Source organism: Rhinolophus hipposideros (assembly GCF_964194185.1).
Source record: "Rhinolophus hipposideros genome assembly, chromosome: 2".
In the NCBI taxonomy this organism is placed as follows: Eukaryota; Metazoa; Chordata; class Mammalia; order Chiroptera; family Rhinolophidae; genus Rhinolophus; species Rhinolophus hipposideros.
Genome location: NC_138048.1, coordinates 50411795 through 50435421, shown reverse-complemented (window position 1 = coordinate 50435421; position 23627 = coordinate 50411795). Strand labels below are relative to the sequence as shown.

At 44.7% G+C, this 23627-nt stretch overlaps 1 protein-coding gene and 1 pseudogene across 3 annotated transcripts in view; one reads left to right on the top strand and one right to left on the bottom strand.

The window, feature by feature from the left end:
* The window catches only part of ITGB5 (integrin subunit beta 5), a 123920-nt gene that overhangs the window by 5390 nt on the left and 94903 nt on the right, over positions 1-23627 (top strand). For both annotated transcript variants that reach the window (XM_081024733.1, XM_081024734.1), the window contains exons 2-3: positions 6043-6128; positions 16575-16779. In XM_081024733.1, the coding sequence (XP_080880859.1) occupies positions 6043-6128; positions 16575-16779 (291 nt within the window). The remainder of the gene's footprint in view (positions 1-6042; positions 6129-16574; positions 16780-23627) is intronic.
* On the bottom strand, positions 1061-1647 carry LOC308506272 (large ribosomal subunit protein uL11-like; annotated as a pseudogene). Its single transcript has one exon. The product of its transcript is annotated as a large ribosomal subunit protein uL11-like (transcript).

The following is a 23627-nucleotide window of genomic DNA, read 5'->3' as shown; positions in this document are numbered from 1 at the left end:
AAGGCTTCTCGGCACCCCTCGGGTGGACCAGAATTGGCATCTCCTTCCCTTGGCTCATAGTGGATTCTGTTGGCGAGACGGGAGCTGGAGGGAGTCTGCCTCACCTGCTACGCAGTGAATTGCCCAGGTCTTACGTTTAGGTCCCTGATACAACCATAATGATTGATACTCAGTTGATTTCCCCCCACCCCACCTCCTCCATGGTTTCAATGGCATTAAAACAAACAAACAAACAAAAAACCAAACTTCAACTTTTAAAAAATGTAAAATGATTTTAGATTTACCGGAAAATTGAGAGGAAAGCAGCCCATATGCCTACTTTCCATATGTTCACTTCCAGTTTTGCCTATAAACGTCTTTTGTTAGTATGGTTATGATTAATAGTATTAACTAAACCTTTATTAACTAAAGGTTATACTTTATTCTGATTGCCTTAGTTTTTACCTAATGTCCTTTTTCTGTTCTAGGATCCCATCCAGGATACCATATTGCACTGAGTTGTCATGTGTCCTTAGGCTCCTTTTGGCTGTGGCACTTTCTTAGTCTTTCTTTGTTTTTGATGACCTTGACAGCTTTGAGGAGCTATTTTGTAGACTGCCCTTCTACTGGAGTTTGTCTGATGCTTTTCCTCATGATTAGCTTGGAGTTATGGGTTTGTGGAGGAAGACTATAGATGTAATCAATTGGCTTTTTAAAAATTAATTTTTGAATAGGTAACATATTCATGTAATTTTTAAAAAGCATACCAAGTATGCAGTGAGAAATTTCATCCATTCTTGTTGCCCCCTCAGCCCTGACCCCCTCCCTGCATAGATTATCCCTGTTAGGTTTTCTTAAGTACCAGCGTGTTTTCTGTACATATATTACAAACACCCCTCCCCCGTTTGTATTGAAAGGCAGCACTGAACACACTGTTCTACATATTGTTTTTTATTTTTAATTTAGCAATATATCAGGTTGAACTTCATATCAGTATATAGGGAACATGTACATTCTTTTTTTTTTTGTCCCCCACTGGTTGCCAAATTATCTTTAATTGAAATGTTTTCCTTTGTAATTCTTAACTACTCGAGCATTCCACTGCACTACTGTTGATGCCATCTATGGTGTCGTGAGGGTGGCCGCCATCCACATGGCAGCCCACAGCCTGGGCAGTCCCCAAGATCTCTTTCATGGTTCCAGCAAGTTCTCTAGCTAAAGATCGGTGCCTCAGCTGTCAGGCAATGTGGACAATCTTATCAAAAGTGATATTTCTACTCTGTTTAATGTTTGTGCTTCTGTCTGTTTGTGATTCTTTGAGGGCTTTGATGATCAGGGCAGAGGCAGAAGGTGGCACCTCAATCTGGGCCTGTCTGTTCTGGGTGGTCAGTTTCACTGTAATCCTCAGACCCTTCCAATCACCGGTTGCTTTAGCGATGTCATCACCAACCTTTTTTGAAGACAGACCCAGGGGGTTGATCTTGGGGGGCCAGGGCAGATGTGCACCGACTTCCCCCCACTGCACCTCAGGTAGATGACTTTGATCTCGTTGGGGGTGAACTTCGGCAGCTTGGTGGAGGCGGATGGTGCAGGATGAACTGGGACTTGGGACGTCGGCAGAAAGTGGCACGAAGCCTCCTCTGAACTGAAAGCGGAAAAAGTATACATTCTTTTTAAAAAGCTTTGTGGTATTCCATTATATGAATTGATGTTTTAAAAAACAAGTCATATCTGTGACGCTGACATTGTTGAGTGTTCTGTAGGTATCTGATATTCAGAAAAGCAATCTAAGATGTGAATGACTGAGATAGATCCTTCCCAGGGTGTATTTCCATTTCATGGTAACATCTTCAGACCAATGACTATTTAGTTGCTAGATTCTGTACTGGAAACACTTTATCTGTTGTGTGACAAATGTGGCAGGTGTGGTTCAGGTCATGGGGAGAAGCACTCTAGTACCTTACTGCCTTTTTTTCATTTTTTTTTTAAATAAATGTTATTGGGGAATATTGGGGAACAGTGTGTCTCTCCAGGGCCCATCAGCTCCAAGTTGTTGTCCTTCAATCTAGTTGTGGAGGGCGCAGCTCACCGGCCCATGTGAACCGGCAATCCCACTGTTCAGAGCTCGCGCTCCAACCAACCGAGCCATGTGGCCGCCTCCTTTTTTTCATTTTTAAACAAGAATAATGAAATGTTTTCATTTCCTGTTGTCTTGAAAACAATGACTAAAATATAATTCAGGACTGCATTTCTCTAGCCTGACTTTGTATTTATATCACGAAGGTGATGGCACAGACATTAACTTTTCCAAATATCATGCTCCGTTATTGTTCATGGGTGGGTGTCCACTCACCCATGGCTTTCTAAGGTGGGTATACACCCTATATATTCATTATGCTTTTCCCACCACCCCCACTGATTAGCGTCACATCTCCTCTCTCCCGCTGCCAGTAGGCATTCCAGCTTACCACTCACTTCTGTTATTCTGCTGAATGTTTTCGATTGGGAAATTCCAACTGCTGGATTTGTGCTTCAGTAGGTGTTGTGTGACCCTGACATGTGGGGTGGACAGGAGTGTGGAGAGGCTGAATGGAGGGAGGGAGGTGAGCTGGGAGACTGCTGCAGGAATGTGTGGAGTGCCTGGCTTGGATTGCGTGGGGCTGGAGGGAGCAGGCAGGAGGGGTTGGATTGGGGGAAACATGTCATACATCTTGGAGGAATGATCGGCCAGACATGATGGCTGCCTGCATATGATTGATGAAAGAGAGGGGTGAGTCAATGAGTTTCGGAAGGAGAGCATATTTTTAGATTATGGCTTGCAGTAAACCCCCAGCTGCAGTGACATGAAAGGCTGCAGGCAGTTGGAGTCGAGTTGGGAATAGTCACTATGCAAACAGCAACTAAGAAAAGATGTGGCCATTGTTTGGGCTGCGATTGCCTATTTCCACGACCCAGACACAACACTCTGACATTTGTGAACTCCAGTTGTTTAGCTTTTTAGTCATTGCTTCCTTCCTTTCAAAATGCTATTGGTGCTTAGCGACTCATCCAGCCAAATCCAAACTCTCTGAAATATTCATAGGTGGAGAGAGGAGACGCCAAAGGGAATATCTGGCACTCTGACACGTCAGCACACAAGCCTGGGTCCCTTGCTCCTGGAGTATCAGTCTGCTACCTGGTACCTGGCAGGCTGTGAGCTCCCGGGAAAAAGGCCTGGGTCATTCATCTCTGTATTTCTCGCATCCCCTAGTCCAGGGCTTGGCATGCTTAGTGTGCAGGTTTTCTTGAATTTGAACTTGTCCCAACAGCAACCTAATTCTAGAGGAATCATTTTGAGCATAGAATGTGCAATAATAAAGTAAAAATAACTAGCAATGCAGTAGGACAAATATTTTACAGTTCAGCATGTTTTCTTACCAGATGTCTGTCATATCCTTTGAGCCTCTTCAGTGTTATGGCCAAGTCTTTTAGGCTGGCTAAGCAGAAGACCAGATCCCAGTGTGATCTGGGTCAGAACTGGGGAGCCCTTATTGCCCTGACCTGGAGAGCCCCCCACCCAAGATCCCAGAGCCCAGGGATAAAGCCCAGGCAATCAGAAAGTGGTGTTTGTGAATTTATGTGGATTGGAGCAGAGATGTAAATGAGACATCTGACCTCAAGTTCCCTGCTGACCAAAGGCCTGTTGGAGATCTCCAGAAGACTCTGGCACTCGCTGGTCACACGTCCCTGAGTCTGAGACGGTGCAGAGACCACTAGGCAAGTTTCAGATGCGGGCACTTGCCGGCTAGCATCTTTTCTGACTTCTTTCTTGTAGACTGGGCTCCTTGTTTCAAGTCACTTACCTTCTTTTTCTCATGTTTTCATCTGTAAAATGAAGTGACTTGACTAGCTCATCTTTAGCTAAAACATTTTTATCTCCACGTTTTTGTAGTTCCGTGATTTTGTGGAAATGATTTCATAGAGCAAAGCAAATGATGTGCCACAGGGGCGGAGTTTCTGTTTGAGGAGGTTAGCGAGAACAGGAGGAAAGTCACTTTCATTCTAGGTTTGATTTTCCCCCCTCAGATAATGGTTTCTGACAGGTAAGGGGATTTGATCAAAAAATGGAACTGGCATTTTGAAATTGTTTTCTACACGCATTTTCTTTTTAAAAGGCTTAAGTACCTATTGAAAAGTCCCAACATGGCAGGAGGCAGGCAGGCTCAACTTTCCAGTGAGCTGGATTCTAAGACTTTCTTGGTCTGTGTTCGGACCCAGGACGGGCTCTTCCTGCTCAAACGAAGTTTATGCATGGTGGTTGGTACCTGTTTCTTTCTCCTGGAAAATGTGTTCTGAGGCCAGTGGTGTACCCAGGAGGTCCTGCAGCAGGTTTGAGATGGTGTCTGAGCAATGCCTGCATTGGGTCCCCCAGCTCTGTGGGTGTGAGGCAGGGATCTCAACAGGATGATGAGCATGAGGGGTCCAGGGTTTAGGGTTTGGTTCTCTGGTTGGTGGAAACCATTGTTCTTACCCTCAAAGCCACCCTTCCTTTTTTCCCAGCAACTCAGGTCCTGCCAGTTTCTTCTCCCTTCTGTGGCAGCTACCATTTTTATCTCTCTAGTGTTCTTTGGGGAGATACAATATACCTTCCTGTGTCACCCAATTTCTGTGGGTTTTTACCAATCCAGACACCAGAATCAATTGTCTACTGTAGATTTCTTCCTTTCTTGCATTAGCATTTCCATGATGTCTTGATATTGGCAGTGAATGGCATTCTGAGGAGCATGCAACAAAGGAAAAGCAGGGAGTTAACACTAACAAATAAGGGAAATGTTAGATTTTCAAGATGTTTTACAATAGATGTTACGGTGTTTTAGTGGAGATAGGGAACAATCTCCACCTCCTTACATTCCCCCCGCCCACTATCCCTTTTTCATCTTTTGGACTCTTTTTTTTCCCCCTTACGGTCTGAGTCCTTCTTCCTAGGGCTGGTGGCCCTGGGTTTTCCTTATTCCGTCTATCCAGTGTGCCTCTAGGCAACAGCCAGGAGAAACCAGTGAGTCCGTTTGTGCTGAGGACTAAGCAGTCATTTTCATTCAGAGGAAAACCAACAAGTTCTGCTCTTGGTCAAAAGAAATCTGTCCTGATGTTTCAGAGAGGAAGGGAAACAAAGGGATGAGTTTTAGCAAGGATACCTCTGCAGCTGGCTGGGTGGGGTGGAGGTGGGTAGGAGGGGTAGGGATGTAGAGTGTGGTAGGATGGGAGGAGGGTTTAGGGAGGTGGGGGTGCGGAGAGGAGAGGGAACAATGGATTTCAATTAACATCAACACCACAGTGGAGCCTGACTCAGGAGACCCCTCCCAGATTAATGGGAAGGGGGACTGACCTGGGTTTGAAATGAGTAACTTTTACAACAATAAAAACGTTTCCTTTTAATCTTAGTTTCTGATTTATTTATTTTTTTGAATCAGGAATGGGGTTTGAATTTGATCAAATGCATTTCCATTACCTACGGAGGTGATGATATGGGTTTTTTTCTTATTTGACCTACTAGTAGATATATTGCATTAATGGATTTTCTTTCTCTTAATCCAGCATTATATTCCTGGGCTACATTCTTTTTTAAGGGCTGTGCTGGCTTTTGGTACATTGAGGGTTTGGTGTGATAGCACCTGATTAGGATTTTTTTTTCTTATGCCTGCAGGAGACGTATATATTCTTCTCCCCCCCGCTGCCTCCCCCCTTTTTTTTTTGTCATTTCGGCTGGGCTAAGTATAAAGGGGTCTTGTTCCCCCTCAGTGAGGGAGAACTTGTTGTCATTATAGGGAAGGGGGTGGAAATCCAAGGGGGCCCAACAGAAGAAATGGGAGTTGTCACACAAGTGTGCATGATGAGTGGGTGCTTCACAAACCAGTTTAGCGTCAGGCCCATAGCCTTCACCTGCAATTATCACTGGGACCCTTCAGCCTTATTGAGACCCCCTATTAAAAAAAGAAGTGACTCCCCCTCCCACTCCATTCAGAGGCCTCATCCTTAAGGTTTATGGCCGTGAACTAATTGGTGCCTCTTTATCTTGCTTTGCAGGTCTCAACATATGCACTAGTGGAAGTGCCACCTCTTGTGAAGAATGTCTGCTAATCCACCCGAAATGTGCCTGGTGCTCCAAAGAGGTATGTGAGTGGGGGAGGGGAGGAAGATGAGCAGGAATGCTGTGGGGGCGGGGAGGGCGTGGCTACACCACAGCACACAAGTGGAGGATAAGGAAAAAAATGTGTGCAGATTCTGCAGGCTGCCTCTTCCTCTTTTTCCCGGGGCAATGACAAAAGAAAAGCTGCATTTGTATAACATGATAAGTTAAACTGGGTCTCTAGATAGTATTGAAAGTTTTAATCCTGTTTTAGGGAACCAAGAACGACTCCTGTAGAGTTTTCTGCTATTTAGTCAGAGACCTGAGCTTGTGAAGTGACTTTGTTGTATAACGATTCCAAACATCGCTGGGTAGGTGGCATGTTAATGGAGGCTGGTCATCTGAGGGTGGCTTATTTGAGGGTCAGTGTCACGAACTGACCTTTAGAGAATGATTTTATTTAAAAAGAATGGCTGCTGTTTCTTCAAGCCCTGCAGGAAAAAGTGTAAGCTTGGGTGGTGATAGGCAGATTGCTGTCATTAAAGCAATACACATGTCAAGCTTGGTGGGCTAACTGGGAAAGGATCAACTTCTAAGCTTCCTGGGTCAGTTTTCTAACCTGTTGTTGGGATCATGGGACATACGCCCTTCCTGCACGGGTGCACCATTGTGATTCTTTTTGGGAGAACCCCAGACTTGCCGTTTTTTTTGGACTGGCTCAGCCTCTGAAATTGAGTGTGTGGTGCCCTCAGGAGGCCAGGCTGCTTTGCCAGGATGCAGCCTCAGAGATCTAGGGATTCCTTTAGCCTGTAATGGCTAAGTGATGGTGTGGGGACCCCCTACTAGATGACACATACTTTTTACACCATATCTTTAATCCTCACTACAGTTTTGGCAGGTGGGTGGTAATACACCTGGTTTATTGATAAAAAGTCGAGGCTCAGAAAGATAAAGCGACTGTTTCAAGGCCTCATGATGTCCCAAAACTAGGGTTTGAGTCTGGCTTCTTGGACCTTTGAGCATGAGCTCTTTCCCCTAGGCTGTACTGCCTCTAACCTGTGACTGCTAGAATTTCTTCTAGTAGAGTAAGATTACGACACAAGTATTCTGAGAGGAATCTTCCCAATATGTAAACCCTTCTTTGATTTGTGCTTTTTTAGTATCTTTTCATGGATGTTCTTTAAAACCTTCCACTGGTTCCCTATGACCTGCAGGACAAATCCAAGGTCCACGGCCCCTGCCTGCCTCCCCACCATCACCCCTTTCCTGCCCTCAGTACGTGTGCCAGCGGGGACTACCTGAAGATCCCCAGAGAGCCCTGACGGATGAACACCTTCGTGGTTTTCCTTGTGCTGCTCTTTCTCCTGGACAGCCTTCTGGTATTCTCCATCTTCCCCTGAGCAACACCTTGTCTTCCAGTTTTCAAGAGTCAGTTTAAGCCCGATTTACTCTATGAAGACTTTCATGTTTTTCCCTCTGACACATCTGTCCATCCATCCATCCATTTATCTGTACATCTGTCCATCCATTTGATGTGAGAATATTAAGTTTTTTTCACCAGAATGTTAGAGCAGGAGTTTTGTCTGTATTCTTCATTGCTGTAATCTCCAGAACTCACAATGGTGCCTGGCACGTAGTAGTTGCTCAGTAAATATTGATTGAAGGAGTTCATTGGGTGGCTATTTATTGCATGTCTGCACATACAGGCCATGCCACTTCCTTGTCTCCTCATGCTCTACTCTTTAAATAGTACTTAGAAGTCTGCTCGTTTGTTTTCATGCTTCTTGCCTAATAACTAAATCATTATTTTCTTGAAAACCTAAACTCTGTCTTATTCACATTGGCATCCCCAGACCTAACAAGAATCTGGCAGGAATTCATATGTGATAAAAGAGGCCTGCTAGAAAGACGTGGCATTAGAAAACCAAAGTTTAAGTCCCAGTTTTACTATGATTTACTCTTGGTTTGTTGATGTATAAAATGAATAAGACAGTTCTACCCTCCAGTGTTATTGGCAGTATAAAATGAGGTCAGTGCAAGAGAGGGCGCATAGATGGGACTGCTAATAGACTGAGCCTCCTGAATGACTGAGTGAGAGTTATCCAGCAAACTGCTATTGGCATCGATGATTATAGTCTAGTGAAATGGGGGCAGTGAGATCCGGACACCGGGATCGATGGTCTACTGTAGGTTTCTTCCTTTCCTGTGTTAGCACCTCCATGTATCTGATGTCTGATAGTGGCAGCGAAGGAGGAGCGCGTCATTGTTCCAGCCCACACTTGGGCTCCCTCTGTGCTTAGACAGAGCCTCATCCTTGGCTCGAGAACTTCCTGTGATGCCTGCACTGGAATGCAGCTTCCCATCCTCTTTGGGAGTTAACTTTCCCCAGGGGCCTGAGGGTGTCTCAGGGAGCTGGGTCTGCAGAGTTCTGGAATGGCTTGGGTCAACCCTGCCCCTTAGCATCTGTGTGGCTGAATACCTTCCTAACCTTACATCCTGGGACATCATCCTAGAAGTAAGGTGTATATCTGCCAAGAGCATATGACGCGTGTGTATATGGTGGGCTTGGACCGAGCAGATGGCCGTGGAGGGCCAGGTCCCTAACCAGTGTGTTCTCGGTGGACTCTGAAGTGTAGGCACCTGGTCGCTGCATGCACACCAGCACGGATTCATCCCAGCACACGTTCCATCCAACTCCCTGGCTCTAGATCCCACAATGGCTTCCTTATTTTACTTGAGGTGGGGGTGGGGACTCTTTACATTTAACACTCCTTGTAACCCAATTCCACCTTCTCTAATCAGTCTGTCCTCCCATACCTGTATTCTCCCACAGGTATCAAGTGTGAGTCAGCCAGTGGCCTCTTTGCGTGCTGCTTCTCGAGGCATTATTCTCGATTTTTGTCCTGCATTTTTCTTTTTTTTAAGTAGCAATTTGCCTCTGCTCTAAGATAGTAAGTTTCACAACCCAGCTAGCTGTAAAGAGGAATGTGCAGGGAAGAATGTGTATGGAGGCTCTTATGGCAAGGCCTCAGGGCAGCCCCCATTATTTCCACCCTCATTTTCCTGCATAAAACCCAGTCACATCACTACGCCCAAGTGCAACGAGAACTGGGACACTTAATCTAGCTGTGTGCCCAGGAAGGAAGGGAGGATGGGTTTGTGGTGGAGGCAGCGAGGCCAGTGTGCCTTGCAAGAGGACAGTGGTTGAGGAGGAGTAGGCAGGGCTTGAGGGATCCATGTTCCCTGCCGGACAGAAAGCCGGGTGGGTGGAAGCAGGAGAGGAAGCAAAGGCAGGCCAGGGCTGTGCTCAGGGCTGGGGGAGCAGGAGGTTGGAGGGCGTGAAAGTCAGTCACTTTTATGTGATGTGGCCGTGGGCAGCACAGGCTGCTGAGACCGGAAGGAGAAGGATCAGGTAGGCAAGGCTGCCCTGGGAAAGCTGAAGTCCCACAGGGAGATCGGGGAAGTCTGTGTCATTTAGATGGGTAGAAATAGGGCCAGGCGTGGAAGGAGACTGAGGAAGCCTGGGCTGGGGTGAAGGGTCTTTGCCTTGGAGGTAGATGTGGAGAAGAAGGAACGAAGGGGTCAGTAGGACTGGAGGCAGGAACGTGTGGAAGGAGATGGATTAGAGGTTGGGAAGACGGGCCGCCTGGACCTTCTGTAAAATTACAGTGGCAGGGCAAGGAAAGGAGACATTGCCTATATTTTCTTTTAAGCTGGGAAGAAATGGGGGGGGGAAAAGAGCATTTAGTCCAGCTCACAATAGAATATAGATTCTTTGAGAGAACATTTCTTTGTGGTCATGAAAGGAATAGTCTTGGTCTGTTGTCAATGCTTCTTAAGTATTTGTTCAGTGCATTAAGTGAGCTGACTAAAAGCTGACCGAGGGGTTTCTCTCTCCTTAGGCAGGCAGTGCATGCCGTCCTTGTGGCTAGTGCACAGATTTAGGGTGGCATCTCTTACCTTCTCTCCTCCCTCTCCCTGCCCCAAATTCACAAGGGTGCTACCAAGCCAGGGCTGCAGCCTTGGCAGGTCAGAGGGCCTGGCCTAGTCGTGTCCCAGGAGAAAGGCCAGCCTCAGAGGGCAGCCAGCTTCCTGCCTGTGCCCAGTCTCTGCCAGGCTCGCTGCCTGTTTACCAGTTTGCTTCTTTCCTCTCCATTCCAGGGATTGTGCCTGTCTGCCTGCTTTCCTGCTTGGGTTCCTCTTCTCCCAGGATCTGCAGTTTCCAACAAACACAACACCGTCTTTCCCTCAGAACAACCACCCACATCTTTTTAGTGTTCGGCGTCAGCCACAGTAGGCAGGGTGGTCTGCAGATAAGGTGGTGACTGGGTGGCACAGACAGACACACCTGGATGCACTGGCGCAGGTGGAGATGCAGGTCTACTGAGCGGACAGCCAGCCGAGCACTGGCCTTCCCTGCAGGAAGAGACTGTGATTAACAGAGGGTACGGGGATTCGGTGTTACCATGTTACAACAAACACTACACCTCATTATGTCCTCTGCTGAGGTGGGATAGAGGGAGTAGAGAGGGGCAGGTATGACGAGGTAAAAACAGCAGTGTTGTAACAAATTAAAAGGATCTGAATTGGGAACACCTCCCTTTTCTTTTTTATATTATCACATAGTGACTAAAAGCCCTAACAGATGTGTCAAGTTTCTGTTCCCCTTCTGTTGCTTCTCTTGGTCATTTGCCTGTCGTGCACTTACCTTCCAGGAGTCCTGTGGAGAGGTGATGATGGTGTTTCTGGAGACCATGGGCAGGTGCTTCCTTCATAATCTCAAACCTCTTCCAGCGCCGAGCATCTGCGAGCAGTTGAGCTGTGCCCCATCAGAAGCCCATCCTGAAGCTAGTTTCCATTTTTCCATATTGAGATGAAGTGTACCCCTCTCCTTCTGTACCCATTTTTCTGCTTCGAGAGGGCATTTATCCTCCAAGTTTGATCGGTGGCAGGAAGATCTCTGCATTTGGGGCAGCAAGGAAATACAGTTAATCCTTCATCAACACTGGGGTTGCCGACCCCATGCATAGTCAAAAATCTGCACATAACTTTTCACTCTCCAAAAACTTAACTACTAATACCCTACTGCTGACTGGAAGCCTTAGTGATCATATAAACAGTCGCTTAACACATATTTTGTACGCTGTATGTATTGTATACTGTATTCTTGAATAAAGTAAGCTAGAGAAAAGAAACTGTTGTTAAGAAAATCATAAAGAAGAGAAAATAGATTTACAAGGTATGATCAAAAAATACAGTGAATGTTTAAATCAAATAAATTATTATAGTAAAAGACACATTGCCATTAATCCCCCTCAAAATACTCCCCCTCGCTTTGAACACACTTACCCCATCATTCTTGCCACTTTCTGAAGCAGTTCTGGAAGTCCTCTTCGTGAATGTCTCTAGTGGCGCTATTGTGGCTGCCTTGATGTCCTAAATTGATTCAAATGTTTACATTTCATGGCCATTTTGACTTTGGAGAAGAGCCAGAAGTCGCACAGTGAATAAGGTGGATAAGGACCGTAACATTTTTATTTTACAGAAATTGCTGTACCAGAAATGCGATGTGTGACATGGAGCCTTTCTGTTATGATCAAAACATATGGTGAATGCTGCTGCCGAGTGCCATCAATGGAAAGGCAGGGACCTTCAGTATAGGAAGTGGCACGTCAAACCTTCGTAACAGTGTGTGACAAGTTTCAACTTGTTTGGTGCAGTCAGTCGGGTGTGAGCTACTGTTGAGAGAAGGTGTGTTTTAAAGTGTGCCGTAAATCATTCTCCATCATGACAATGCTCCGTGTCACATACCACTTCTGGTATATGGCAGTTTCTGTCAAGTAAAAACATTACGGTGTGTCCTCATTCACCTTATTCACCGGATCTGGCACCGTGTGACATCTGGCTCTTCCCCAAAGTCAAAATGATTCAGCATATCAAGGCAGCCACGACAGCGCAACTGAAGACACTCACGAAAGATTTCCAGAACTGCTTCAGAAAGAGGCAAGAATGATGGGATAAGTGTGTTTGCAGTGAGGGGAAATATTTTAAGGGGAATTAATGGCAATGTGTCTTTTATATAATAAATTTTGTTTTAATTTAAACATTTACTGTATTTGATCACACCTTGTATAGTATTTATTGAAAAATAATCTGTGTTTAAGTGGGCCCCTGCAGTTCAAACCCGTGTTGTTCAAGGGTAAACTGTACTAAATTTAGAGGGATGGAATCTGTGGGCCCAGAGTTAATTTCCTGCTGCAGAATTCAGCAATGACCTTGGCTGAGATGGGAGGCAGATGATGATACAAAGAACACTGGACTTGGGTCTGAGAAGCTGAGTCCAGATTAATCTAAACTTCTCAGGTGAATTTAGGCATGAATTCAGGCATATTGGCTTCTGATTTCTCACCCACAGAAGTGAGGGGCTGGCACCAGGCAATACATCCAAGGTGTATTCCCCTTGGAACTTGCTGTATTCTGATACCTGGCAGAGGGTTGGGTGTCAAGTCTCTGGAATCTGAAGGCTCTTAGGCACATTAGACGTCAGGATGTCATTCATGCGAGGAGTCTCTCAATCACGAGTCTTCCTTTTCTCCCAGGGTGTATAATTTGGGGAATCGCACTCACTGAATTTGGAGCTTGGAAATGTAGGTATTGAGACATTGTCTCTATAATGTTTGTGTATCTGGAACGCTGTAACCATCACAGTATATGCCCCTGGTCTCTGTGGTTTTGGTTTCTTCACTTTAAATATGCATATGTTTTTGTTTAAAATTAAAATACCTTGAAAGGAGCTCAGGGGGATAGGAGAAGTTTCTGTGCTTGTGGGGTTAACACTCCTTGGGGTCTGCAGCATTCTCTGTCCTTTTCTTGGACAATGAAAACCTACGGCTAGAAATTAATTATGGTTATTTTCAGATCCCATGCCAGAGGGATCTTCAGCTCTCGTGAGGAGCCCACTCACTGTTCAGGTAGCCGCCTCACTCAAATGTTCTTCAGACCTGCCATACCCAGAGGTGTCTCACCTGGTGTCTTTGAGGCTCTGGAACAATGACAAGATTCAATATATAGGGAAAGATGTCTCAAAGGCTGTTGAGTACATCAGTAAAACCACTGGGCCTGCCCCAGGTAGCAAGCAGCGGAACTCTGTGCAGTTGGATTTTGGCAAACTGGTGACAGAGATGAACAGCACTAAGAGTAAATCTAATTTGGTGCGCATGCCATAATAGGGTGTCCCTTGCTGTTTTTCAAGCTGAAGCTTTTGAGAAGGGGGCTCCCTATACCGTCACATTGCTGACTTGATTGGCACTTCTGAAGTCACCCTGCAAGTTGCAGGTTTAAGATGGTCCGTGGTACTTCTCACGCCGACAACTAGGTGACAGGGCAGGAGTTCGTGGTCCTCCTGCCAGTGCAGCAGACTTCAGGGAAGACGTGCGCATTGGAGCTGAGATTTACCACAACCTTGAAGGATGGTATGAAGGAGAAATAGGGAAAGCTGCTACCAGTGAGGGGAATGAATGGAGCTTTGCTCCCTGGACATTAAAGAAGCCTCAGAACTTCTAAAGAGTGCACTTGGGGAAACCAGCTACACAGATAAGGCTGTAATTGGCACGGATGTGGCTGTCTCTGAGATCTTCAGGTCTGGAATTCTGACCCAGACGTTAAGTCTCCTGAGGATATCAGCAGGTAGCCCTGTACAGGTCCACCATCAACGACTGGTAGTGTCTTTCAAAACCCTCTTTGAGCAGAGTGACCAGGCAGGTCCAGGCAGCAGGGAATGATCTCAATGACCAACTTGAAAGTGAATGGCTGAGGCTGTGGAGAAGCCATGCAACTGCCTCCTGCTTAGAAGGAAGCAGATTGGCTCTGACCCAGCTTACTCCAGAGTGAAAGCAGCTGCAGACCAATGGGAGGAGTGTCAGGGGTTCCCATCACTCTGAAGATGCTTTCCTTGCCATCCTGGTGGTGGGGATCTGCACCTTGGCAAGCAGAGGTGGGCCAAGGACAGTTCTTCAGAATTGAAGGAGCTGTCAGCCAGGCCCAGTGTGCCAGCAAGGAGTTCAGAAATTGCCTAGCCACGTAAGCTCTGAGCGGCAAGCCCCAGAGCCCTTCCAGCTCCGGACAGCTCCTTAGACCTCTGCTTCAGACAGCTCAAGACAACAGACTGATAGTTGTGGGGCCCTCGGGGAGTTTATTCTCCTTTCTCCTACCCCTGTGCGTTTTTTACTTCGTCACTAGAATTGCTACACTAGAGCCAAACACGATCCCTTGGAACCAGTTTAGGAAACCTTAGCTTCGGGTTCTTGCATAATTTCCAGGATAATCATTTTAAGCTAGAATAATTATGTTCCTCACCTTGTTCCACAAGGGTCTGTGGAGCCACTTATACTTATGGTGCAGTCCCTGAGGTTTTGACAGGCAAGGTCTCCAAGGGTTCAGTACACAAAGTAAAAAGCAAACAAACAAACAAACAAAACCATTTAGTTATAAAAACACAAAAAAGCCCAAAAAGCCGTCACAGAGGCCCAGAACAACACATCTGGTTTTACTCATTTAAAAACACTACAAAGTCTTTCTCCTTATTGGTCTTGTATCTAGACGTTGACTAGTTTTGGGGAATGACTCCCTCTGCATGTTTGTGCCTCTGTCAGCAGTCTGGCTTCTCACACAGCAGTCAAGGGGCACTTGACCCATCTGAGGCTTCCTGTCAAACTGTTACAGAGGGCAGAGGGACACCAGTGTCCTGACACCACCAGCCACTACGGGGATTATCCAGGACGGCACAGTCGTTTCACCAGCTGGAGGAGGAGATCGTCGTTTTCACACCCACCAGTGAAAGGGTGTTCAGAGAGAATCCTGGGTTTGCTTTGCCATTTAAAAATTCCATTACTGGAAAATGATCAGTACTTATTTTAAAACAAAGTATATTATTTTAAAGTTAATGGCCCAAACTTCTGGTGCCTTACATTAGGTTGGGTCATCCTGATACCCAGCTTTCTCCTCAATTCACCTTAAGAAAAATATTTTTCTTATCAATGTGGCTTTATTGTTCAAACAATGATAAAGATAGAAAGAAAAATATCATTTTAGTTCCTCTACCCTAATACTTCAACTATCTTCGTTTTAAAGGTTTTCTTTTGAATCCCAGTGCAGATCCCATTATAGTTTCTGATTATTTTCTTAGTATGAATGTTTTGAAATTTCTACTTAGTCTCCATAATTATTTGCAATGCCTGTGTCATCTACTGAGGTTTTATACTGTATTTTTTGTTTGGTTTAGGGATCTCGGTTTATAAGCTTATAAGATTATGCTGTTCTAAATAACACTGCAGCATATATATTCTTAGGGAGTTTCCCCTTTCTTTCGATTACTTTCTTGTGGTAAATTACTAAGAGTGGACCTCTAGGTCAAAAGGCAGAGTGTACGTGTACCGTGACATTGTTCTCCAGAATGGTGTACAATGCCCAATGCCTGCAAAGTAGATGTGTGAGCAGCTCAAAGGTTAACTCTTGATTGCCTGAGCGATGACTACTTGGCGACTTATATATGTATCTTCCAAAAATTTTTAGTTATACAACCTGGACTAGTTCAGTTACTTTCTCCTGCTAGTTATGTTGGCAGACACATTTTTTTTTTTTTAAGTGTGTTTTTCCAGGACCCGTCAGCTCCGAGTCAAGTAGTTGTTTCAATCTAGTTGTGGAGGGTGCAGCTCACAGTGGCCCATGTGGGGATCAAACCGACAACCCTGTTAAGAGCACCGTGCTCTAACCAACTGAGCTAACCGGCCGCCCGACAGACACATTTTTTTTTTTTTTAACAGGACCTTATTGGGGAACAGCGTGTACTTCCAGGATGTTTTTCCAAGTCAAGTTGTTGTCCTTTCAGTCTTAGTTGTGGAGGGTGCAGCTCAGCTCCAGGTCCAGTTGCTGTTGCTAGTTGCAGGGGGCACAGCCCACCATCCCTTGCAGGAGTTGAATTGGCAACCAACTGAGCCATCCGGGAGCTCAGCGGCAGCTTAGCTCAAGGTGCCGTGTTCAATCTTAGTTGCAGGGGGCGCTGCCCACCATCCCTTGCGGGACTTGAGGAATCGAACTGGCAACCTTGTGGTTGAGAGCCCACTGGCCCATGTGGGAATCGAACCGGCAGCTTTCGGAGTTAGGAGCCTGGAGCTCTAACCGCCTGAGCCACTGGACCAGCCAACACATTTTTTTTAAAGGAGCATTTTGGCCATTAAACTAACCATGAAACCAAGCATTTTTATTACACATTTGTAGTTTACAAAATGCTTTCATATCCAGTCCCTTAGTTAATCCTCTTAATATTTGGTAAGGCATTTGGGATACGGACTATCATTTGTCCCTTTTCAAACAATGAGTATAGAATGTAGAGGGTTCAAGTTCAACCAGATGGTGATGGTTCTTCAACTTGAGGTGTTCTGGAGAGACACCCTGATGGCCTCCTGCTCTCTTCCTCTGTTTCTGTGCCTAGGACTTCGGCAACCTGCGATCAGTCACCTCCCGGTGTGACTTGAGGGCAAACCTGGTCAGAAACGGCTGTGGAGGCGAGTTTGAGAGCCCTGCCAGCAGCACCCAGGTCCTACGGAGCCTGCCTCTCAGCAGCAAGGGCTCCAGCTCTGCGGGCTCAGACGTCATTCAGATGACACCACAGGAGATCGCTGTGAACCTGCGGCCTGGTCAGTGCCCTTGAGATGGGACACATTAGTGGAAAACGAGGCAGGGCAGACTGAGGCAAGTGCCAGGGGAGGGTGATGGCAAGGCATGAGTCAGACTCCAGGAAGCAGAGTACAAAGTCCCTGTGGATGGACAGGATATATATATATATCTTTGTGATTTTTAAAATTGTGGTAAAATGCATGTCACATAAAATTTACCATTTTTAACTGTATGTAGTTCAGTGGCATTAAGCACACTTGCAGTGTTGTACAACCATCACTACAATCCATTTCCAGAACTGTTTGCATCTTCTCAAATTAAAACTCTACACCCATTGAACAATAGCTCCTCATTCCCTCTTTCGCACAGCCCTTGGGAGGCACTGTTCTACTTTCTGTTTCTATGAGTTTGACTGCTCTAGGTACCTCAGATAAGGACTCATACAGTGTTTGTCCTTTTGTGTCTGGCTTATTTCACTCAGCGTAAGGTCTTCAAGGTTCATCCATGTTGTAGCATGTGTCAGAATTTCCTTCCTTTTTCAGGCTGTATATATATATATATATATATATATATATATATATATATATATACTATATTTTGTTTATCCATTCATCCATCAGTGGACACTTGGATTATGTCCACCTTTTGGCTATTGTGTGTAATATTATTATTTTCTATGAGAGAATGTAGTTCATGCAAGCTTCTCAGGGGAAGTGCTACTTCTGGGAAAAAGTGCTTTCTCCTGTCAGCAAATTCCACTTGAGTCAGTGGCATTTTGAAGGGACCAACTTTTAGAGGAGAAGTATTTTGTTGTATGATGCTGGAGCCTCTGTGAGTCCTAGGATTGTAATATAAGGAAACCAACAGACGTTGCACACTTACCATGTGCTGGATACTTGCCCGACCCTAAGGTACCTAATATCACTGTACACACGAGGGGCAACCTGCTCACGTCCTCCCACTTAGCAGTGGTGAATCTGACTCAATCGCAGGTCTTGTGACTGCGGAACTCGTGGTTGTTTCTCGTCCACCACTTTCGTTATCCTGTATTCTACATATTAGAATCCTTGGATGCCGAAAGATGGATGTACGTGTGTCTAAATTAGGAAGCATCACACTGTTGAGAGAAGGCAGCTTTTTTCCAAATTCCACTGATTTGCCTCCTTTTCTTGTGTCCCATTGTCTACGACACCATTGGCATCACTGTTTGTAGATGGTTTGTTCAGATTTCAGGGCAGCTTGGTGCAGCGAGAAGATCATGGGTCTGGTTGGCCATCATGAGTCCCAGTTCTGGCTCTGTCCCGAGCTCAGAGGCCCTGGGCAAGCAAGTTAGCATCTCAGGGGTTTTGTCACCTTCATTCCTCACAGCCATGTTCAGCTGCCTAAATGAGACTTTTTGTATAAATGCACTTTATTTTTTTTAAAATTCTTAGTTTCAGGTGTACAAAACAACACAGTGATTAGACATTTACACACCTCATAAATATAAATGCACTTTAAAAAGTAAAAATTATTATTATTTTCAAAAAGTAAGGTCCAGAGGTACAGATTCTGAAGTCAGCCAGATCTAAGTTTGAATAGGGGAAGGGAAGGTTCTCAGTGTCTCAGAAATGGATTTAGCATGGCACTGCACATCAGAAGCACTTGATAATGCTTCTTGTTTTTGCTAGAAAGAGCTCAGAGACATCATAATATTTGAGACATGTTTTATTTGCCTATCAAATTGTCTTGGAAATAAAGAACAAGAGGAGGGTGTAAATGCCCCTGCTGGAGAGAGAGGCCCAAACAACTGGATGGCCTAGGGATTAATGCTGGGATTACCTATTTTTACAAATCATCTCACTGTAAGTGATACTTAGCCTTTTTGTTTGGTGAGACACCAAGTTGAGAGAGAGAAGGAAAGGAACACTTTACAAAGCTGTGTGAGTGGGTAGAAGGCAGTCAGCTGAGCCTTTGTGTGGGCAGATGTTTGGTGACGTCCTCTGGGGGAAAATAACTCATTTCCTTTTGTGCAGACAGGCTCAGGGTCAAGGGCTTTGACCAAGAAAGGGATGTAGGAGTTGTGGTAGACTATTGAGATAGTGGAACATTGTGTAGGATAAGAGTGGTTATCAACTGATGTGAATGATATATCTTCCTTTTTATCATAACAGTTACTTAAAGGAAATTCTCGAAAGTCGTTTACTTTAACACAATGTTATTTTTCATTTTTACTAGATCCTCTGTCTTTTTTCACGTGTTCATATTTTTCACATTCTTATAATGCGTTTGTAAGTGCGTACAGTTTTCACTCAATAATCTTTGAAAACAAGGACCCAAATTAACACCTCCAAAAGAGTTTATAGTTTCAGGGTCATCACTGAAGGAGGTTTTTATATTTTTGAAACTCTATCTATAATTGCTCTCAGAGCCTGTGATATTCTCTCCAAGAAATACTCTTCATGGTGGCAAATTCTTATTCTTCAGGGTAGGTTTAGTTTAGGAAAGAGTTGGAGGTCACACAAAGCCAAAGATATTTTAATTTTAGTTTTTCAAATCAGAATCCAGGTATGACTGTGTGGCAGAGAAACTGTTGTTTGGTTTGACTTAACTGGTTTTTTGATTTTTAAGATTTTATTGGGGAAGGGGAACAGGACTTTATTAGAGAACAGTATGTACTTCCAGGACTTTTTTCCAAGTCAAGTTGTTGTCCTTTCAGTCTTAGTTGTGGAGGGCAGCTCAGCTCCAGGTCCAGTTGCTGAGGGTGCAGCCCACCATCCCTCGCGGGAGTCGAACCGGCAACCTTGTGGTTGAGAGGTCGCACTCCAACCAACTGAGCCATCCAGGAGCTCAGTGGCAGCTCAGCTCAAAGTGCCGTGTTCAATCTTAGTTGCAGGGGGCGGGGCCCACCATCCCTTGCGGGACTTGAGGATGTGGGAATCGAACCGGCAGCCTTTGGAGTTAGGAACACTGAGCTCTAACCGGCTGAGCCACCGGGCCGGCCCTTAACTTGTTTTTAAAACAGCCCCTGAAGAGGAATTAAAGACGTGATGTGAATAAGGGCAGCCTTTCTGGGGCAAAGTTCTCTTGGCATTAAATTTATGCACAGTACTTATTTATGCATAAAGCTCAATGTAGGCTCAATGAAAGAAAAAAGAAATCTGTCTTATTTGGTATAGTCACATCTCCTGCTAAGCATTTATACGATACAGTTTCCGGTACTGGAAATAAAATGGAAAATGTGATCCTGTGGTTTTACAAAATCATGATGTGACTGCTGGGTGCAGCTCTGATCCTGTGGGAAGGTGTAGCGAGGTCAAGGTGATGGAGAGGTGGCTGCTCTATGAAGACACACCCAAATTATGAGGATGTTTTAGTCATAGAGATGAAGACTAGGAGGAAAATAAGAAAATAAGAATTTTTATAGGTCTAGAACCTTGTGAATGTGTTTCTCAAATATTAGAAACACCTGAAGCCATTGATGCCTCTTAAAATTTTGAAAATGTTTGTATCTAAAGAGAAGTATAGGCAAACCCAGATATTTTTTATTCGGGCGAAGGAGAAATGGTATATTACAGTTAGCACCTCCACAAGGTAATGACCTCTGACTCTGCTGAAGGCGTTCAGCTAAGTAGTGATTGGTTTTTCCATTATGCATTTGTAGAAGTGTTTTTGTGTCTTCTCCCTGGCCCTGCTCCCCATACCTCATAATAGATATTTGTTGAGTATAATGTAACACTTTACCAGACTAGCCAAGGACAAGCCTCAGCATAGTAGAAGACTTCACCAAGGCAAAATTATTGTTCCAGGATCAGCCTGGAAAAAAAGAAAAATAAATATTTCCCTCCTTTTTAAGCAGGGTTTTTTGTTTTGTTTTTATTTTCTTTTTAAATTGAGATATGAGTCACATACCATGAAATCCACGATTTTAAAGCGTTTAATTCAGTGGTTTGTGGTATATTTGCAAAGCTGGGAAACCATCACCACTGTCTAATTCCAGAACATTTTCATCCCTCCAAAAAGACACCCTGTACCCCCCTGTATTGTCACTCCTTCCTCTCTCCACCATGTTCAGTCTCTGACAAGCACTAGTCTATTTTCTATCTCTTTGGTTTCGCTCATTCTGGACATTTCACTTCAGTCATGTACTCTGTGGCCTCTTACACCTGGCCTCTCTCACTTAGCAAAATATTTTCATGATTCATCCGTGTTAGAGCATGTATCAGGACTTAATTCCTTTTTATGACCAAATAGTATTCCATTGTGCATATATAGATATACCACGTTTTAGTTGATGAATATTTGGCCCGTTTCCACGTGGGGGCAGTTATGATCAATGGTGCTGTGAGCATTCGTGTACAAGTTTTTGTGTGGACATGTGTTTTCAATAATCTTGAGTATATAGCTAGGAGTGATATTGCTGGGTCATGTGGTAATTCTGTGTTTAACTTTTTGGAAGAACTGCCAAACTTTAAGCAGGATATTGTATAAACACAGGATCATGTTTTCTATTTTTTTCCAATCCTGAAAATGTCAGGGTAACAACCTTTAAAAAGCCTTAACAAAGGACATAAAAGCCTTAACAAAGGACATAAAAGCCTTAAGAAAGGACATAAACTTTAGAATAAAGTTTATTGAAATGGTGAAAAGCTAGAGGTGGAGCAATTAGAAAAGGTTTACGTAAGTCATCACTCAATCTCAATCTCTTAGCCTCTCAGAAAACGACCCTTGATTGGTAGCTTTTTAAAAATTTTAAACATTTTATTTTGAAATAATTTTAGATTCACAAGAAGTTGCAAAAATAATAGAGAGTTCCTGTGTACCCTTCTCAGCTTTTCCCAACAATAACATGTTACGTAACCCCAGATCATATTATCAAAGCCAGGAATCATATGACATCAGTATCATAACTAAACTACAGGTTGCTTTTGGTACGGGTTTCCTGCCAGCCCCTATTTATGATGCTTTGGAGGTGCCAGTTACCTGATTGAGGTATTGCTTCTGCCACCCAGACTGCTAATGCATGCACTTGATGATGGGTGGATAAGAGGTTTGCTGTAGACTGAATGTTTGTGTTCCCCAACCTTCATTAGTTGAAATCCTAACCCCCAATGTGATGGGAGTAGGAGGTGGGGCCTTTGAGATGTGATTAGGTCATGAGGGTGGAGCCCTGATGGATGAGGTTAGAGCTGTAATTTAAAAAAAGACCCTGGAGAGCTCTGTCACCCTTTCTCATGTGAGGACACAGCAAGAAGTCTGCATTCTGCATCCCGGAAGAGGGTCCTCACCAGAACTCCACCATACTGGCACCCTGACCTTGGAATTTCAGCCTTCGTAACTATGAGAAATCATTTCTGTTGTTTATAAGCCACCCAGTTTATGGTACTTGTTACTGCAGCCCAAACTGTCTAGAACAGAGTTATTTTCAAGGAAACTAGAAATGCTGAGCGCTAATGCTTGGAGCAGGCACTGAAGGCCAACCATGGTTCCATCTGTCAAGAGGCATAATTCTTGAGGGGGGGAGTGGGGCAGCACAGTGGCCTTGTTCTAGACCAGAGAGATGATTCTTCAGTTTGGGTCTGGATTTAATTCTGGGGTACCATTACCTTCTGCTGCAGTGAACAGAAGAGCGAGATGATAGTCTGTGCCCTAGGGCCCCAATTCCCTGTTCAGCTGTAGTCCTGTTTTAATATAGGTACTTGTTATGTGTCCCTTCTTTCTTTTAATTTCTAACCCAGAAAGGTAATTCTGGGAAATCAAAAACTGATAACATTTTTGGGGGGATGGCGAGAATCTGTATCTGTTGAAGTACATTTGAACAGAAATCGTTCTTAAAAAAACTAGAAGTTCTTGCTGGAATTGTCTACCCTCACTCTCCAGAAATGTTTGTCCTCTGATATATACCCCTAAGGAAAAGCTAACTTTCCACTGTTTATTGAAAGAAGGGCAGAGAGAAGAAAGCTTTAAAAAAAAAAATCCATTTCAGGTAGATTGCTAGTTGATACTTGATTATGGTGGGAGAACCTCCACTTATGAACTGAGCAGCGGCAGGAATTCTGTGCAAAATACAGCTGAAGCTGGGTGCTTTGGAAACAGGAAAAACCAGAAGGATGTGAAAGGGGGCTGTTAGCAGGAGTGGCTTCATCCTCACCGGTGTGAGGTGATCAGCTTTACTTTTGTGTTTGCTTTATCCTCCTTCTCTGATCCCACTGCTGGTCTGGATTTTGTGGACTGGCCCTAGAGAGAAGGGGTGTAGCCACAGGGGCAGATGAACTTGTAGGGGTCCTATGTGGAGAGGGAGGAGGGGGGCATGTGTGCCGGGATGGTGTCCCCATGGCACCCACAGTGAAGGCGAGAAGGGCTTTGCAGCCTGCTGGTCACAGGGGAGGTGGCGACTAGTTTAAAGTCTCAGGTAGTGCAGGGCTGGGTGGCTGGATGTTTTATTACTGCGCTGTAGCTAAGCTTACATGGCTCCAAGTGGGCCCCCAAAGATGGAAAATGTGCCCCAGAGCTTCTCTAAGCAGAGAGTGCGCCTCACATGCAGCGATAGCTTCACCTTCAGCCTGCTAACCTTGGAGGCCACCCTTGTTGGGGAGTTGGTGCCCTGTAGCTTAACTCCCACACTGAGAATTAGTCCAGGAATGTCAGTCCCTCCAGAATCTGCTGACAAGAACATTCCACGATTGCCAAGGCCACTGAGGAGTTTGTAGCTTTTAAACTCAGACATAGTTGAGGTAGCAGTAAACCCTCATTCTGAACATTGATGCTATTACTCTTTTTCTTATACTCTTCCTTTTCTGGAAAAGTGGAGAAATATTTCTGTTGAACACTTGCAGCCTTCCAATTGTGTGCGTGCATGTGCTTTCTTAGTGATCCATTTCTCTTAGAA